The 17,630-nt window shown below is 56.6% G+C and overlaps 4 protein-coding genes across 4 annotated transcripts; 2 read left to right on the forward strand and 2 right to left on the reverse strand.

Annotated features, from left to right (window-relative positions):
• Positions 1 to 1,121: 1,121 nt before the first annotated feature.
• B0H18DRAFT_845503 (transcription factor S-II, central domain-containing protein) lies at positions 1,122 to 1,668 on the reverse strand (the record flags this gene model as incomplete). The annotated part of the gene is made up of 2 exons (XM_048039546.1): positions 1,122 to 1,341; positions 1,394 to 1,668. Coding segments are annotated over 2 exons (495 nt in total), but the record flags the coding sequence as incomplete, so codon positions are not given.
• A 4,744-nt stretch (positions 1,669 to 6,412) lies between these two features.
• On the forward strand, positions 6,413 to 11,320 carry B0H18DRAFT_1047052 (uncharacterized protein). The gene is made up of 9 exons (XM_048030820.1): positions 6,413 to 6,945; positions 7,014 to 8,868; positions 8,924 to 9,153; positions 9,203 to 9,588; positions 9,639 to 9,808; positions 9,859 to 10,120; positions 10,174 to 10,619; positions 10,640 to 10,826; positions 10,885 to 11,320. Exons 1-9 carry the CDS (start codon positions 6,698 to 6,700, stop codon positions 10,977 to 10,979), a joined length of 3,879 nt encoding a protein of 1,292 aa, XP_047886261.1. The 5' UTR covers positions 6,413 to 6,697; the 3' UTR covers positions 10,980 to 11,320.
• A 2,621-nt stretch (positions 11,321 to 13,941) lies between these two features.
• On the forward strand, positions 13,942 to 16,177 carry B0H18DRAFT_1047064 (OPT oligopeptide transporter protein-domain-containing protein; the record flags this gene model as incomplete). Its single annotated transcript, XM_048030821.1, has 13 exons — positions 13,942 to 13,997; positions 14,192 to 14,365; positions 14,386 to 14,421; positions 14,471 to 14,543; positions 14,605 to 14,679; positions 14,719 to 14,827; positions 14,921 to 15,052; positions 15,152 to 15,220; positions 15,274 to 15,314; positions 15,483 to 15,711; positions 15,734 to 15,814; positions 15,932 to 15,995; positions 16,122 to 16,177. Coding segments are annotated over exons 2-12 (1,083 nt in total), but the record flags the coding sequence as incomplete, so codon positions are not given.
• A 35-nt stretch (positions 16,178 to 16,212) lies between these two features.
• B0H18DRAFT_153032 (uncharacterized protein) lies at positions 16,213 to 17,359 on the reverse strand. The gene has a single exon (XM_048036880.1). The coding sequence runs from the start codon at positions 17,274 to 17,276 to the stop codon at positions 16,536 to 16,538; it is 741 nt and encodes a 246-aa protein (XP_047886263.1). The 5' UTR covers positions 17,277 to 17,359; the 3' UTR covers positions 16,213 to 16,535.
• Between the last annotated feature and the right edge of the window lie 271 nt (positions 17,360 to 17,630).

The raw sequence follows: 17,630 nt of genomic DNA on the forward strand, positions 1-17,630 counted from the left end.
ATGCCAAGGCCAGGCTCAGGAGAGAAGGCCACCGCTATGAGCTCTTTCAATGGGTTCAAGCGCATCTGCGTGAGGTACTGCGCGGATTTGTCCACGGGCACTCTGCCATCAATGCGAAGCTCCTTGGAGGGTAACAAGGTTTGCCAAAGAGGCGAGCCGTCCTCCAGCGCCCGCCCACCAGACTGGCGAGCATTGAGTGATACGTCTTGAGCCATCGCTGAATCCAGTGGCATGCTCAGCTGCGATTGATACTTCAGTACGACGTCAGACTGATAGCATTGGGTTGTCACGCTTACCGTGCCTGTCCATACTTTCGGAAGGGCTTCGAAAGCAGCACGCAGTCCCTCCGGACTGTTATCCACTGGTGGAGGAGCAGGTGGTTCCTCTTCGTCCTTGCCTAGGAACATGTCGAAGTCCTGATCGTCGGCCGTCTCGCCCAGAGGGTGGGGCTCAACGGTGGGCTCCGACTCTCCATCCTGCATCGGCACATCCTGAAGCTCAGTCGATTGCTCCTGCCCAGGGGAATCGCCTTTAGGAACCCATAACGCATTGAGATCAAACGACGGGCGCGACGTTAAATCAGGCTTCGCCGCGAACGGAGACATCCCTGTGGATGGTGTCGGACCTGCAGCACCGGGAGGTGACAGACTTTGTGCGCCAGGGGAGTGCGCTTGGAACGGTGGCGGGGTATCCTCACCGAAAGGCGTCGGTGTGGGTGCAGTAGCGGAAACATCGTTCGGAACGTCCTCGTCAATATTGATGAGGTCGGCAAGGTTCAGCTCGCCCTCTACAGGAGTCTGGTAGTCCGACGCAGACGGTACGAACAGTGGATTCGCAGGAGGCCTGCCCATGCCAGGCACCCCCACATTGACATCTGTGTGCGAAGCATGCAAAGGAACAGGAGGTGGGCCACCCCAAGTAGGAGTCTGTGGGACAACGGGAGACTCAGGCGGAACAGACCCCTGACCCTGCGTGCTCGCAGATCGCGCACGCTCAGCCTGGAGCCGCAAACGAGCCTGTCTTTCGCGCGCGATCCTGTCTTCCTCCTCCTGGTCCTCACGCGCACGCTCAACATCACGCGTAGCACCGTTGACATCCTCGATATTCTCAATACCCTTGTGCGTGATCTTCGCACGGGGAAGCGCCTGTTTCTTGAGGATAGAATGAGCCAGCGCTTCCTCTTCAGCATGCCTGATGGACTGCTTTGTCTCTTCGTCAGCCAGCTCGGTAGAAGTCATTGTCGACAGTTCATTTGGCGCGAGGCTCGATGAAGCTATGCGCTTATGAAGTAGCACACGATCAGGTTTGCTTAGATTAAATGTTAGCATCCTGAAACGCTCCCTGCACAGGTCATGTCAGTACGACCACAACTGCTTGTTGACAAACGACTCACTTATACTTGCTTCCCACGAAATGCTTCCCGTTCTTGTCAGTATCGGAATACAAGTTGAAGATACACTGCTCGAGGTCTGCAGCGAAATGTTTCGCAGTCATCTCCAGCTTCTCTTTCTCCTCATCGGTGAGATCTTCCTGCTTGGTGGGCTCTAGGTTACCCGAGGTGGCCTTCTTCCCGTCCAGGAAAGGGTGACGGAAGAAAATAGGACAGAATATCTCCTCGAGCTTGGTCAAGCAATACTTCCGCGCAGGATCGTCGCCCGAGGCTGACTTCGCACGCTTCGCGGGAGGCGCAGTGGCACTTGATTGCTTACGCTTGGCCAGGGAACTCGTACCAGGAGATGCAGATTTGCGCACACCGCCCTCGTGCGTCACAGTGCTTGTACGACGCAATCGCTTCGGTGCTTTCTGTTTGGTGGGCGACCCATCGGAATCAGTGTCCGAGTTGGACGAGATCGATACCCTGCGTGTCCGACGCTGGAAAGCACAGGTGAGGATTGTTGGTGGCGAGGAGGTAACGATAGACACGCACCTTGACCGTCACTCTCGACTTCGACTCCTCCGCAACATACTCATCCCCGCTTCCATCATCCGACTCTGGAGAGTTCATATCGCTATCTCGCCCACTCTCCGGGCCGTCTTGCCTGGCCATCGGTGTTGCTTTCTGTCTTGTCCCGTCGCTGCTCTCTTCCAAGCCGTCCACACCTTCCCAGTCCACTGCGAGAACCAACTATCAGTCACCGCCCGTGCACACATAACACCAAACACAACGAATGAGAAACATGTGGTACGACCCTCCTAATATGCTCTGCAGGCAGTGCCCGTTAAGACAACGACCCCCGGTTGCTCAAGGAGCTTCCTTAGGCATTGCCTCACGACGGCAATCATGCAGTCGCCCCAGACGAGTGACACCGTACGACCTGCCTGACATCGAGAGGCCGACTTTGACTAGGCCACACACTTGCTCGTGCAGGGTACGCACGCGAACGCCACAACGGACACTACCTACGCGCAACTAACTTGACGGTCTCTCAAGAGTGCGGGCACGGAGCACATGAGGGCAAAGTTACATGATGCGTAAACGAAGTACATGGACAGGCAAGAGAAACGAGAACCAGAATGCAGGCAACGCGCCCGTGTATTGAGCCGAAATACTCACTGATTGTCCGCAAGCCTGTACGTTCGTGGCACGAGGGGCATATGTACGTTTCTGCTTGTGACACACGTTAGTCCTCGACGCTTGAACACAGGAAAAGCGACAACTTACGGACATCCTCCGCATCCCTCTCGGGAAGACTCACACAACGAAAATGGTACCTAGAACGGCCCAGGAGTCAATCCACTGTCCATCGCGCGCACCTGCAGGTGCGTTCAAGGGCGACACGTACCATTCTCTGCACTCTTCGCATCTGATCATGGGCGATCCGTCATCCGGCTTCCGACACAGACAATGCACTTTGGACGCCTTACTCGTCGTCCGCGGTCTCTTGCTCTTCGGTTTGGCCATGGCTACCTTCGCGTTTTCTTTATTGTCGACATCTTCCAGCTTAGACATTGTGCCTTAGGGAATTGCGGCGTACGTAGAGTCTCCAGGTCAGCTTGAGGTCGTCGTTGGGAGGAGAGCACAGGAAAATGATTCACGTCGCCACAACCTCGGGAGTTCCCACGGTTCGCGTGACATCTTCTGCAACGCCGGGCGCCAAAAAGCTGTCGGGCCACTGAGTTTCACAGCTACTGGCGTTTTTCAGAAACATTCGTTGCCGGTGCGTTCAAGAAAGCTTTTCTACCATAACCTCGCTGCAGACCCGATTTAGGCAACCAAGAACTGCTTGCAATGAGAGGTGTGTGCTTCTTTGAGCTGGACACGGTATTCATGAATTATCGCAGGCATCAGGACCCAGACTTCGGAGCAGCGAAGTCTTCACTGCAACTTGTACTCATTTTATGGAGTTAGGATGAGCGTCATGACAGATTCCTTGACTTCATATCAATGTGAGGTATCGAAGATTGCCACGAAGGGTCTTATCGTGTGAGTGGTACTTGACGTCTACACATGAGGCCTCGATGTTAATCTACTATGGCTCAAGGGGTCAGCACGCTTCAGTCTAACGCTTTGCTCACGTTGTCACCGAGCTGCCACCGGCATAGCTGAGACCTGAGAGTTGCGGGCTTGCCGTTCGTCCGACTCGGGATCGCAGATGCATCCTGGTATTTACACGACCGGTCTCGATCAGATCATCACTGGTGTGCCATATGCAGCGGTGGTGTCGGGGACGCACGGGTCTCAAGACCCACCGTCCAGACGTGGTCATTTGTCTCCTCTCTGGCTTCCATGAGATGGTCCAATGATTTCTGATATGGTGGCCGGCCGCCGATTGATCGTGGACGCAGGAGGTGTGAACAATAATGTGGCTCGTGTTGAGGACTCGGGTGTGACTCTGGCAGGTTACTGACGGGGACGCAAGGCGGATTGTACATCGTAGTGGCCCTACGGTCAACCGGAATCATCTTCGAGCGAACACGGTGAGTACGGAGATCCCTGGCGATTCGTTCCGGCTATTTGAAGAACGCGCAATTTCAGAGTCACTCACCTGGCTGCAATCGAGACCCTTATCCAGGCATATGTTCCCTTCCTTACCCCGTGTCGCCGGCAAAGCTTGTTCTTGTGCCACAAAGGTGAGTTGATCTTCAGACGGGTCGGCAGCCCCGACGGAATCCGCCCCGCGGTCCCACTGCGGTATAAGGAGACCGTGAGTTGGCTTTCACAAGAGCTCATGGGAGGGCCCCTCCAGCACAGAGGTGTCCCTTGTTGGATGTAATACGGTGATGTATGTATGTGGCCATGATATTGCGAGGAGAGTTATAGCTGTGATGGACTGCCTCGAGGAGCACCAAGGACCGTCTTATTGCCGGCAGAGGGTCGGCAGCCTGTATATCACCGTTTCGAGGCACAGCATTTATGATTTGTCTGACATGTCCTGCTATTCCGTCATGACCTCCGTCATAGCCTGTCCGCACCAAGAAGAGTACATTCAGACGTCCGAGCGGGGCCCCCTATCAGCGAGTGGCTCGACCGTCGACCTGGCATCGCACCTGGTTCCGACTCTTGCAATCGCTGAACTCGCTGTCGAGAACTTCACGAGAACAGACCGTATACGCATTCGCGTATGTGCGGAACGAAAGAGAGTTGGTCTAGCCATTCAGAATCGAGATACACGACTGTCGGTGATAAGCAAGCCAAAGCTTACTAGGAGAAATAACCCGCGATGTATTGATAGCGTATTGATAGCTTAGTAGCGCCAATATGATTGAATATCGGCCGGTGGCTATCGGCAAAATGGGCGCCCAGGGCCAAAGTGCCGGCTTCCAGCACGAGGTCGTTGTAGCGACCTCTTCGCCAACGACCACCAGGATATTCGCTCGTTTCTTTCCTACGTTCCGCTCCTCGTCCATAGCTCCTCGTCCATACCGTCCGTTCGCGGCGCTATCCTGTCGTTGAACGAGGAGTCTAACACGCTCTACCCCGACGCGGTTGCACTAACCGCTCGCCGGCACTCGTGAACGCGCACCGTCTTCCGCCACCAGCGGCACCACAAAGCCTCTACGTTCCATCGCCTGTCATTGATGGGAAACACGGAAACGATTGTCCCCGAGGGATCACATTGGCACTGACAGTGGTTGCAATTGTACGTGTTCTCCATAGTCGCGTTGCACTACCTCCCGCTCGCCATTCCTGGTGAGTACCTTACGGCCTTATGTCCTCCATTGCGGTTCTTACTATCTTTCCTAGTCTCGAGGCTCATTTCTACATCCACTGCGCCCCTATACTGTACGATTTCACATGGCGGCAGCCGTATTAACTTCTTCCAAGCTGTCCATCTCGAACCCTTTCCAGATGGCTTCCCACAAGCGCCCCGACCCGGCATCGCCCCCTCTGCCTGCGGCCGCCTCCTCGTCGAAGGTGCACTTGTCGTCGCAGCCCTCCTCGTCAGCTGGACACCATGACGCGCCGCCCAAGACATTCAAGCGCCTGCGTTCCTCATTGGAGCAGAGCATCCGGACGGCGACGCGGTCCAAGGCGAAGATGAGCGCTCCGGTGGACGAGAACGGCACCATCGCCCCGAGCGAAGACCGGGACAATGGCAAAGGTAAGGAGCGTGCGTCCGAGGAGCACCTGTCCGACGAGAAGAGCAAGTCCAGATCGAGGATGCTATCTAAGGTTTCATTTCGGAGACCAGCCGCGAGAGAATCGCAACCCCCTGCGCCCCCACCACCTGTCCCCGGCGCAGGGCAGGGAGCCGCACGAGCAGAGAGAGACCGGGACAAGGACAAAGCGCGCGTGGCCGGCAATGTCAGCTTCCTCGCACCTTCTCTTCGACAAGCATCCATGTCCTCGCCAACGTTGCCTATACCCTCTGCGTATACCCAGCCATTTGCGCTCCCCAGCGGCTCGACATCCAACGTCGCAGCGCTGGTATCGCCTCCACGTGAACGTGCTCGTAGATCCGAGTCTGGTGGCCTCAGCACAAGAAACATCAGTGGACCCCAACCGCTCGCGTCTCGCCGCGATCCGCGGGCTAGTGGCGGTGCGGGATCGCCGCGAGAGGGCAGGAGACCTCCACCGCTGTCGCTGTCTTCACGCGGCAGCAATTCGCCCGGGCCAGAAACACCAACGCGACGATCCCGAGACGCGACGAGATCGCCAGAGCCCTCGTCACCGACACCCCGGGGGCTCGCTGCCAGTTCGTCGCGAAGAGCAGCGGCTAGTGCTAGCCATCTGCCGCTGAACAGCACCCCCAGTCCGCCCGTATCGCCTACCCTACGACCGCTTAGTCCTTCCCGTGCACGGTCGACATCGCGCACGCCCACTCGGACTGGTCCATCGGCATCCTCGTCTCACCTCCCCCTAGCTTCGTCTTCATCCTCTACGTCAGCGCGAAGACCATCAGTGGATACCGCGCGCCCCTCACTGGAAGCGCGAAGGCCTTCTGTGGACACCCCGCGACCGTCATTCGAAGCGCGGAGACCGTCCGTAGACGCTCGCCGGCCATCCGTCGAGGCACGCAAGACCTCACTCGATCTGAATAGGTCGTCGCTGGAAGGCAGGAGACCCTCGCTGGACCGTGCCGGGTCACCTGTCACGCCCACCCGACCCCGCGCTCTCTCGCCGACTCAGCGCAACATCACGCCGAACTACTACCAGAACAGGCTGCTCAACGCGTCAACGACTTCGCTCGGGGGATCCTCAAACCCTGAGCATCGGGAGCAGATCCGGGCCGCGTCGTCATATCTCTGCAAGGAAATGTTGAAGCCGCCATCCAGGCTGAACGACTCGAGCCTGCAACCGCGGGAGTGGGAGGAGGTGGAGATGCGCATGCGGAGTTTGGCCAGATTAGAGAGGGTTTGGGGGAAGAGCGGGGGCGGGATGGGTAGTTCTTCCCAGTTGAGTTCGGCAGGCGGTTTGAGCTCGAGCGGGCTCAGTGCTAGTGGAGAGGAGAGGGAAAGGCGATTGTTGACTGAGGCTCTGAGAGATGGCTATGTTCTCTGCCAGTACGTTGTTCACTCACCTTCGATCCCATGGGCCGTGTCTTATTGTTGACAATTCTATCTCCGAACAGACTCATGAACAAGCTTTTTCCGGGCACCATCTCTCGCGTGGATCCAAAGGAGGACGGGGTAGCGCGGTCGTCTAATGTCACCCGTTTCCTAGCAGCCTGCACTTCTGTCGGTGTATCATCAGAGGATCTCTTCGGCCGAGACGATCTCACCATAGCGAACGCGGAGTCCCTAGCCCAAGTCGCTCGTACAGTCCTTGCTTTGCAACGACACGCGGAGTTCCCGTCCCCCGACAAGTCCAGGTACATCCAGGGCGGCGTAGGACAGGGACCATATAGTGCGGGGGGCGGCTCGCGTGCTGCTTCGTCGACGCCGAATCTCACCTTCGCTCAGATGCAGCGCTCAACCTCGCCTGTCACGCCGCACTCGCCAACTGGGAGGAAACGCTGGAGCCCGCCGCAACCGTTGCCGACGCTTCGCTCAGCGAGTCCTGCGGAAGACGGCTCTGGGTCAGGCGGTTCCTCGGGAGGGAAGACGGTTGGCAATGGCCACGCAAACCACGGTGGGGAGAGCGACCTTGAGTTTGACGAGGTCCCTCCCATCATGTCTCCCCCACCACGATCTCCTCTTCGTCCAAGACCGAGTGTCGACCGCACCTCCGTAGCAGACTCGACACGCGCCTCCGTCGGCGACTCCGTGCGAGCGTCTGTGGCCGATTCAATAGCTGCTTCTCCGATACGGCAATCCCAGGCATCCACCATGACGGACACCACTGCCTTTTCGAGCCTGCTGGAGGTGCAGAGGACCACCAGTACGGGACAGAACAAGTTTGGAACCATTCGCACGGTCACTACTGAAGCCACGTCTGTCGACGCGAGCGAGACACCCTCATTCACGTTTGCAGAGGGTAAGGCGATGGCCGCGACCTTGTTTGAGGAGCCGGCTCGAAGACGAAGCGGCGAGACACCCACCAGGCCATCCCGCGAGCGACGTCCGAGTGAAACCGTGCCCGTTGACTTGGCCAGAGTTGCGGAGGAGACAGAGGAGGGTTCATCGAGTTCGAAGAGCAAATCCAGGAGCGGAGTGTCCCTCAGCAAGCCAGAGCAGGATCGCGAGCCAAGCCCACAGAAAGCGTCCCCCATAAAATTGGGCAAAGGCAAGTGGCCGGATGACTTTATAGATGCATTCCAGGCCCCGAAGTCCTCCATTCTTGATGGGGACGAGTTCGGCGTCTATGAACCCGTCACACCCATTTCCTCGTCACCTCCCCGCAAGTTGGCTATTGTCGGCGCTTCGAGGCCTGACGCAAGCGTCGAGTCCCTGCCACAGTTCCCTCGGCGTCCGACCCATCGTGCGAGACACAGCGTCGATACTCCTGGCCTTCTGCCGAAGGATCAGGTGTTGTTCAGAGACGCCAGTCCAGACGGCGGGCCTCCATCCCCTAGGATCGTCTTGCGACGTAGCAGTACGCGCACTGGGGCCCAACGAAATGGCGTCTACGTACCTCGGAGCGACTCTCGCTCTCAAGAGAGCGACACGCGCGTACCATTTCCACGATCTGTCTCCGCCGAACATGCCCCCGCTTTTGCCCAGGATCACTCGGGCGAATCCACTCCCGCAGGTTCGTCGACGACGTCCAAGCCGGGCTCACCTGGTCCTCATGACAGGCCTCGACAACCTCGCGGTCGCTTCCAAAGCGAGATTGACGGGGCCAGTTCGCGCAGAAAGCCCCGTCCCAACTCGTACGACGAGCTCGGTGCTAAGCCTCGTCGGTCAAGATATGAGAGTATGGTGAACCTGGGGGTCGTGACAAGCAACGCGAGTGCCAGCGACATCCTCACGAGAGACCCTTACGAAGGCAGCGCTGTTCGGCAGACGCTGGTTGTTAGAGAAGACGGCAAGCCGCCGACTCAGTTCGTACGTATTCGAAGTCCTCTGTGTCTGCTCCCGTAACTTAACGTTGGCACTAAAGCAACTCGGGAACTGTATCGGGCGAGGTCAATTCGGTGCTGTTTATCGGGCCCTGAACCTAAACACAGGACAGATGGTGGCGGTCAAGAGGATTCGTCTCGAGGGTCTCAAAGAGGACGAAATCAAGCAGCTCATGAAAGAGGTCGATCTCGTCAAGAGCTTATCTCACCCGAGTATCGTCAAATACGAGGGCATGGCGAGGGATACCGACTCCCTGAGCATCGTTCTTGAGTACGTACTGATCAGCGCTGTTAGACAGCCATTCTCACGCTGTATATAGGTACGCAGAGAACGGTTCGCTAGGCCAGACACTGAAGGCGTTTGGCAAACTCAACGAGCGTCTTGTGGCCGGCTATGTGGTCAAGATCCTAGAGGGTCTGCACTATCTTCATCAAAGCGATGTGGTCCACTGCGATCTGAAGGCGGCTAACATCCTCACTACCAAGACCGGGAATGTCAAGCTCTCGGACTTCGGGGTCTCGCTCAATCTGCGAGCAATGGAACGCGAGATGAAGGACGTGGCGGGGACGCCGAACTGGATGGCTCCCGAGGTTATCGAACTGAAGGGCGCTTCTACGAAGTCCGACATTTGGTCGCTTGCTTGCACGGTCATCGAGCTTCTCACAGGGCGTCCCCCTTACTCAGAGATCGCAAACAGCATGTCTGGTATGTCTATGTCCTGCTGCGTACCTGATCCGTATTGATCGTTCTCTCAGTCATGTTTCGTATCGTCGAGGACTCCATGCCACCCCTGCCGGACGGGTGTTCGCAGTCGCTGCAGGATTTCTTGAGACAGTGCTTCCACAAAGACCCGACGAAGCGACCGAGTGCCGAAGAGCTGTGTGAGCATGAGTGGCTGAAGAAAAACTGGGCTATCCACAACAAGGTGCGTGGTGTTACGTACCCGACGTTTACAGCTCCCTGACGGTTTTGTAGGAGTTGCGGCCTCAAGATAGCATTCCTTTCTTGCGTCGCGTCTCTGCCGACTATCACGCGCAAAAGGCGGACGTTATGCGATATCTCGCCGGTGTTGAGATGCCCGAACGTCTAGAGTCAGATAGAGCGTCTCCAGCATTGTCGTCGTCTCCCGACAAGCGGCCACGCGTCGACGTGTCACCTGCAACACGTAGACCTTCCAACGATCCTGATCATTTTTCACCACGCGAGCACTCCTTTGTACGAACCACCTTCGGCAAGCGTACGTCCAGTTTATTTTCATATACCACCAAAGTGTCTAACGTACTGTCACAGCTGTCATATGCCGCGTATGTAACCAAGGAGTGAAGAAAAGTGCTGTTCTTTGTGAACAATGCAGTCTTATCTGCCATGCGAAATGTGCTCCGAATGCACCGCCAACCTGCGATTTACGAGCACAGCTGCTTCTATACGCACAGTACGCGGAGACTGGTAGTCCGACTGGCCAATACAGCAACCCCATGGAGCTCCTCGAGGCACTTCAGGCAAACGGACCCCTCAGTCCTGTTTCCGATGGCAGTGACGTTACCCCCAGAACCAGTTTCGATACGCCTAGCTCGCCTTCTCCTATTCCTATGGGCGGCGCTGTTCACCCACCTAGCGCATACAAAGTGCTCGCAGCGTTCAAGCGCTCGAAGTCCTTCCTGACCGAACATTCGGACAAATCCTCTCCTGCCCCTTCATCATCACCTTCTTCTCCCCGCCTCCCGTACCCTCTGATCGTCGTCAGATATCGCGCAAGCGTTCTGTTCTGACGAAGCGCAAGTCCGAGGGCAAGGAGCGACCGCTCTCTATTTCCAGCAGCAGCACGGGCCCCAATACCTCGAGCATGCGAAGCGCCGTGACGGCCACAGAAAGCATGGCTAGCACGCAGCGAGGATCAACGCGGACCATGGCCACGGGGACGGACCCACACGGCCTCCGAACCAGTCTGATTCAGGTTCTCGCAGATGACCGGCTATTCCATCCTCTCTTCCGCTGCTACAGATCAGGAGGAGGGCAGAGTTCCGGGAGACCTCTCCAGGAGCGGTCGACGCCGCGATCGAGATTCGAAGTCGAGCAACGGCTGCTCGGTGCAGTGATTTATTCATCTCCGTCTCATTTATTTGCGTGCACGCTGCTCACCCGGACGACTTATACACGTGTACTCTGTACTGCATGGTCTCATTGCATTTACGCTCGTTGCATCGTCATGGGACTCGACATTTTACTCCGCATTTCGTACTGCATATATTGCCCCCCTTCGCGTAATATGCCATGTCAGGCACCTCGACGTCCTCACCTCATTATACCTTGTCTTTATCATTAAGAGCTGCTCAGTATTACTTTGACGTTGTCGTAGTACAATGTGTGTACCAACAAGCGTGTCGCATGTCACATGTATACGAGAATACATAGGTTGATATGCACTACTTCCATGAAAGTTCGAACACTGTTTAGACATGTGCAGTCTTGGTAAGTCTGGCACTCAAGCATCACTACTATTGATCTCGGACTGCCAACCTCTCACCGCACGGACACCAGCTCGACGAGACGTTCCAGTCATGATTTAGACGCCGGTTCGTACCTTGTCTGAGTTGTCCACGACTAACTGGTCAACAGTTCAACTTGCACACAGTCCGTCTTGGGGCAATACCGCTACGTAGTATACATAGCGCCGCTATGTTGTGTGATCAGTGCATCTGGTTCTACCAAACTGCACACCACTGTACGTTCCACAAGTACAATTATGCATACTTACCTTGACTCGGATGTTTGCCTGCGACGGCGATTTACATGCTGCTTGGCAGGCGAAGAGTGTCTGTGTGCAATGTTCTGTCGGCAAGTCGTCCTCTTCTCCGAGTCAGTGGACCAGGTAAAGTTCTCCCAAAATAGCCTTCTCAGCTCTTCTCTAGCAGCTCAACTAATGCGTCCTCACGGTATGTCCGAACTGTCCCCTATCTTCCGCGGCTACATGTCTATCATTCTATGGACGTACAATGTAGTGCGTGATTCTGACTATCTTCAGGCATTACTGACAGACGGATTTCCTTGGTATAGGCAAGAGCGCCAATTGCCTGGGTGCTGCGGAAATACGTTCACCAGAGCAGATTTGCTCCCGGGATCCCCAAGATCGCAAGTTCCGAATCTGCATCCCACATGGTGCACTTGCCTGTCATATCGCGCAATGCAAGCCAAGGAACATATGCAGGATGCCCACCGCCGCGGCCCGAGGTGGAAGTTGCGCTTCCTGTGGATTTAGTAGGTAAGTCTTTGCTTCAGTAAAGTCTTCTCCTGTTATCCCTCATGTCCAGTACCGATAGAAGACCGTATCACGAGGTGGATGAGCGGCGTACCAATTCGCAAGTAAACCTCAATGTAGTTTATCGACATTATCGGCCCAATTCCTCGGTCTTCTCGAGGTGAATCCCTATCCGAGTCGCGCATTAGCACGCGATGCGTCTTCTGTAGCCTCCGAGTACCTCGCCTTATGGACCGCCCTTCTGGAATGTGTGCTCCAAGATCCGGAGCAGGCACAGAACGCCTTGGATTCCCGCCGTTAAAAAGCTCTACGTAGTGGAGAAGCGAGGCGTCGCCTGTCTTGGTTCGGCAGGACACTCTCCAACTGTAGGACGGCTGAACGCGTCTCTGGATCCGCTCGCATGGCCGATCATCTCGAATCATTGCCTCGGACTGGATCGCCTCTCTCCGGACAAGGTTCATTCGAGGAGAAAGCAGGTTCTCCCCGACTACGAGAAACCAGAAGCTGAGTACGGGGGACTCCGGAGAAGTGGACAAGACCCGACTCGTTGTCGGGTGAGTAGTTATGTTCGCGGCGTGTCGTTGATACTCGACGCTGATATCGACGCCAAGATGATGGCAATACGACCTACCTGAAAGGAGAACCTGTGATCACGAGTGGCAAGACGTATCGCGATTCTTGTGGATGTACGAGACGATCATGACACTGCGCTCACGTTCCGATCCTCTTCTGGGCACTCTCTTCGCTGGGCTCGGTGCTGCAGTCTGTCAGGTGCGTCCAATCTTGCTGGACCGCCTATAGCGACTGACAGCGTCTCAGATCTATCTATTCAAACCTGTACAAGTCACGGTGTCGTCGGTCTTCCTCTGCTGCTCATCTACTCCATCGGTACGGCCTGGGGCAATTCTTGCCCCGCGGTCCTGGTCCAAGGACCCGGTTCGCACGGCTTGCACCCATCTTTGACTTCATCAACCCTGGCGATTCAGACTGAAGGAGGTACGTCGGTAACGCGATTTGCATGCAATCGCATGACTGTCGCAGCATGTGATTGCACTCTGGTCGCTTCTACCGCCTCTGGCGGGAGTCCGCTGTGCAGAACTTCGCAGTTCAGCGAGTAAGTCTTCGCTTCGCAGCTTTTTTGGATCAGCGTTGAGATGTTCCAGCTCTACTACAACACCAACGTCAAGCGACGACTGCGATTCTTGCCACCTTCTCACGGCGTGCTTTGGGTAGTCACACTTCGTAACGGTGCCAGTGTCCCTCGTGTTACCGGGCTTGAAGGTATGGCTTAGTCGGATTGCTCCGTCCTCTGACCGTCTACCCGAGCGAGATGGTCTACTGGTTTGTAAGTCATCCTTGCTCGCTGATCAAGTGTAATTCTACTTATGCACATTAGAACTGCCATCGGTTCTATTTCCAAGGTTTGTTTTTTATACGATGACATAATCGTCTGACTGCATTCCGTCAGCTCTCCACTTCGATAGCGGCGCGAACCGGAGCGGGTCAAGCTGTTTGGTCGGCCTTCACGGGATGTTCTGCTTCGAGTCATCCCCTCGTACATCTTCCCGCTGCTCAACGGTGTCAGCGTTGTCTGCCTCGCGACCCAGAAGTCTCCCCATCAGCGCAGAACGTCATCACCAACTTTTGGAGGTACGATGGTAACGAGGGCTCGGCCTGCTCAGCATCTCGTTTGACTGGCAGTACATCACGTCGCAGTTCACCAGTTGCCTTTAATCCAGCAAGGTGGGCAGTTTTTTCTCGAACTGGTGCACATGTTGAAGGTATCCAGCGAATTCGTGGTCGGATATGCCTTCTGCTACGCCATCGTCATGGCCATCTATATTCGAATGCATGGAACGTAGGTACCGATCATTTGTTGCCCAGTAAACCACTCAGTCATGTGCGATCAGTCGCTGTCATTCCCGATGCTTCGACGTCGATCTTCTCGTCAATGGCTCCGTCTACGACCAAGCCGTCGTCTTGGCTCAGATGGTATCCTCAACCAGACCGCCTTGGACGAAGTCGGCCTGCCGCGCTGACGGTCAGTACTCCATGTTCGCTTGTTCCCTACACATCAAGCTGACTATGTCACCAGGCTCAAACGCGTGGTCCCAGCTAACGCCAACCTCGCTGTACGTCTTCGCTTCGGCAGATACTCAGATTGCGCTGACACCATGTTCAGATCGGTGGCTTGATCGCGCAACCGTGCTCTTCTGGAGCCCGTACGTGTGCAGTCATTCAAGCAGGCGAGGACAAAGTCTCAGCCGGATCCTCACTGGCAGGTGCGCGTTGCGTGAGCGATTGAGAAGTTATATCATTGAGACGGCCCAGATCATGAACCGTGACTACAAGGAAGTACCTTGGTACTGGTACCTCGGCCTGCTGGTGTTTGCGTTCTTTGCTGGTAACGACATCTGCAGTGCTCCCTCTCAACGTGCTGATGTCCGGATTGTTGTGGCTTACAGGTCTCATCGTCGTCCTCAAGGGCCAGACTACCCTGCCGTGGTGGTCTTACCTGATTGCGCTGTTGCTGGGAGGTGGTTCGAGTTACAGCACCGCTGAAATTGGACTGATCGCAGCAAGCGTTCGTCACCCCGTTCTCGACTCTGCTCTAGCGCGCATGGGCAACGGGATCGCGACACAGCAGCTGATGAAGATGGTGGCGGGCGCGATCAACCCCGGACGCCTGTTGCCAACCTCTACGTAGCCTGTCTCTCCGTGTTCTACTCGGACGGTGGCTGACAGAGTGCGCTTTCCTACTCCGTAGTTCTCGATGTGGAGTCATGATGTCGTCGCGACGTCTATCGGGCTTGCTGGAGACCTCAAGATTGGGCAGTACCTCAAGATCCCACCGCGTGCGATGTTCGTCACGCAGGTCTGGGGTACGATTCTTGGTAAGCATCGGCACACCTAGTCAATTGAGACGTTGCGCTGACACGACCCGCACAGGCGCGCCGTGAACTACGGTACGTCGTCTTCCATGACGATGCCATCCGCTACATATATCAATAGCGGTCATGGTTCCATCGTCGACGCACAGCGCGACATCCTGCTGAGCCCCGAGGGGACCAACGTCTGGAGGTCTGTCGTTTGTATTTCCCGTCTCATAGCTGCTGACAGTCCTGTTCCTACAGCGGCCAGACCGTGCAGAGCCTCAACAGCGCCGCCTCACCTGGTCGCTCGCGCAGCAGCTCTACGGGCCGCACGGGCCCTACATCTGGGTGCCCCTCAGCTGCTCTTCGGGATGGTCCCGACGTTCTTCCAATGGCTCATCTCCAAGGTAACCGTCCCGACGTACGCGCGCGCCCGCTGAGACTCACCTCACCTCCCCCGCCCGGAACAGCGCTTCCCGCACATCGGCCCACTGGTATCAGGACGGACTCGGTCATCCTGCCCATCATCTACATGTACGCGGCGTGGATGACCTCGGGCACGAACTCGCCCATCACGTCCGCGATCATCACGGGCCTGGTGTCGCAGCTCTGGCTGCGCAGGTACCACCCCGGGTGGTACCGGAAGTACAACTACATCCTCGGTGCGTCCCAGGACCCACGCACACTCCGTTCGCGCGCGTGCTGACCTCGACGCGTGCAGGTGGTGCGCTGGACGGCGGCGCGCAGGTGATGATCTTCATCCTGTCGTTCGCCGTGTTCGGCGCGTCGGGCACGCCGCGGCGTTCCCTGCATGGGCGGGGAACCCTGCCACCGGGAACACGGATTACTGCAACGGCAACCAGGACTGAGTGCTGAGTGCTGCGTCGCCATGCGTCAGCTAGCCTGCCACATGCGTGAGTGGCGGGCGTCCTTCTGCGGATGTCGGATTTCTTAAACGTTATTGGGTACATGTATTGCGGGGCGTGGGCTGCGCGGGTTCCTGGGCGTCTTCTTGCTGTAGCTTTAGATGTTACGATGGCGTATATACGCACTGGTGCTTATGTTCCTTGTGTCCTGATCGAGGAAAGGATGCAGGCGTGGGGAGCGAGCTGGCAGGTGGAACGTGTTGTACGAACCGCATGATCACAGTCACGACAGAAATGCTCATTCATGTGTTACGAATTGAATTGACAGAGAGCGATATGGCCTTGCAATATGCCCGCGCGAGTCCCACGCCTATCGCTGCGGACCGAAGATGAGAAACTCGAACGTCCAGTGCCGTATATGAGCGGCTGCCTCTGTCAGCGTGTTAAGTGTTGACAGCGAAACAGCGCATAGCGCATGTCGGGTTGACAGGTGTACCGGTGAGTAACCCAATCGAGGCGAGCCGCCTAATACTTACCTGAGTCGACAGGCCTACGTATACCTACGGGCCGTGGCACATCTCACTGCGCCAGTCAGACGTACCAAGGATACAAACTCACTCGGAGTGGCTCTATAAATAGCGTAACGACATACGGTAGCTATAGGAATCCATCAGCGTATGCTCGGAAAGTGGCAGCGACATACGAAGGCTCCCACAGACATGTGCGGCATATTTGCAATGGACGATGCGTTGTGGATGGATCATGGGTGGTCGCGCAACCATACGACCAGCCATGGCTGTAGCGGAGGAGACGCACCTCCGATGCCAGCTCCAGTGGTCGTCTGCCTCCTCGGATGCGGTACATAGGGCCACGGCAGCCTCGGGCTACTACACCCTCGCGGTCCCGCATCAACATGCTTTCCATTCGACTATCCGGTACTGCACTGTACCGTGTTATTTCACCATCACCCTGTAATTCGTGGCCTGCCACCGCGGACGAGCGTTGTGCCGGCGCGGTGGACCGTGGTGGGCGGTGCGAGAGCCTCGAGGCCTGTATTGCGCAATGCGCCACATGTTCTGCACGAAGGTGCGCTGCGCCATGCGCATCACAATATAATGCACGTACCCGAAAGCGTATATATGCGCCCACCCAAGCATAGCGGATGCTAGTACTATAGCAACCGACTTGCCGATTGAGGAACGGCCGCGGAGGTGGCACGGGCGACCGTCGCCGGTGCAGGTCCGGAGTGCTCGAGTTTGGTGGCGGCGCGGACTGGACGGAGCAGATCAGCAACAAATCAAGAGGGCGGTGTGGCCCGGCGGCGACATCGTCCCGCGCGCCCAAACGTCGACGTTCGCCGGCCGTGTAATAAATGCCAAGTGGGCGATGGCAAGGCATAGCTGAAGCACGCCCAGACGAGACTGAGGTTAGTCCAGCCTGCCATGAGCCTCGTCAACCAATACATATGTGGATGATCGCACAGCCAATCAGCACAGGATAAGGCGCGATCGGGTTCTTCCGACGAACCAGTGGGCAGAGTCGACAGGTGCGCCGGCGAATATTGATGGCGATTCCGCGGGGCTGGCAAAAACGTTCGCTCTCCCGGGGCTTTTGGGGAAATTTTCGAGTGACCGCCGTGGTCCGGAGCGCAGACAGACGGGTGTGATCACTGTGCAGGCGCAAAGAGATGAGTTCTAGCTGCGCTTCTCGAGCTCGAGACGGGAACTTCTGCCGGCGACACGAGCGGTTGCT

This window comes from Fomitopsis serialis (assembly GCF_022376445.1).
Source record: "Fomitopsis serialis strain Sig1Antser10 chromosome Unknown B0H18scaffold_174, whole genome shotgun sequence".
Lineage (NCBI taxonomy): Eukaryota > Fungi > Basidiomycota > Agaricomycetes > Polyporales > Fomitopsidaceae > Fomitopsis > Fomitopsis serialis.

Bases quoted from the DNA above. Each gene is read 5' to 3' on its own strand.
- B0H18DRAFT_1047052 (XM_048030820.1), top strand. From the start codon at position 6,698: ATGTTGAAGCCGCCATCCAGGCTGAACGACTCGAGCCTGCAACCGCGG. The intron at 8,869-8,923 runs GTACGTATTCGA...TTGGCACTAAAG, and splicing joins GCAAGCCGCCGACTCAGTTC to CAACTCGGGAACTGTATCGG. The intron at 9,809-9,858 runs GTGCGTGGTGTT...ACGGTTTTGTAG, and splicing joins ACTGGGCTATCCACAACAAG to GAGTTGCGGCCTCAAGATAG.
- B0H18DRAFT_153032 (XM_048036880.1), bottom strand. From the start codon at position 17,276: ATGCCTTGCCATCGCCCACTTGGCATTTATTACACGGCCGGCGAACGT.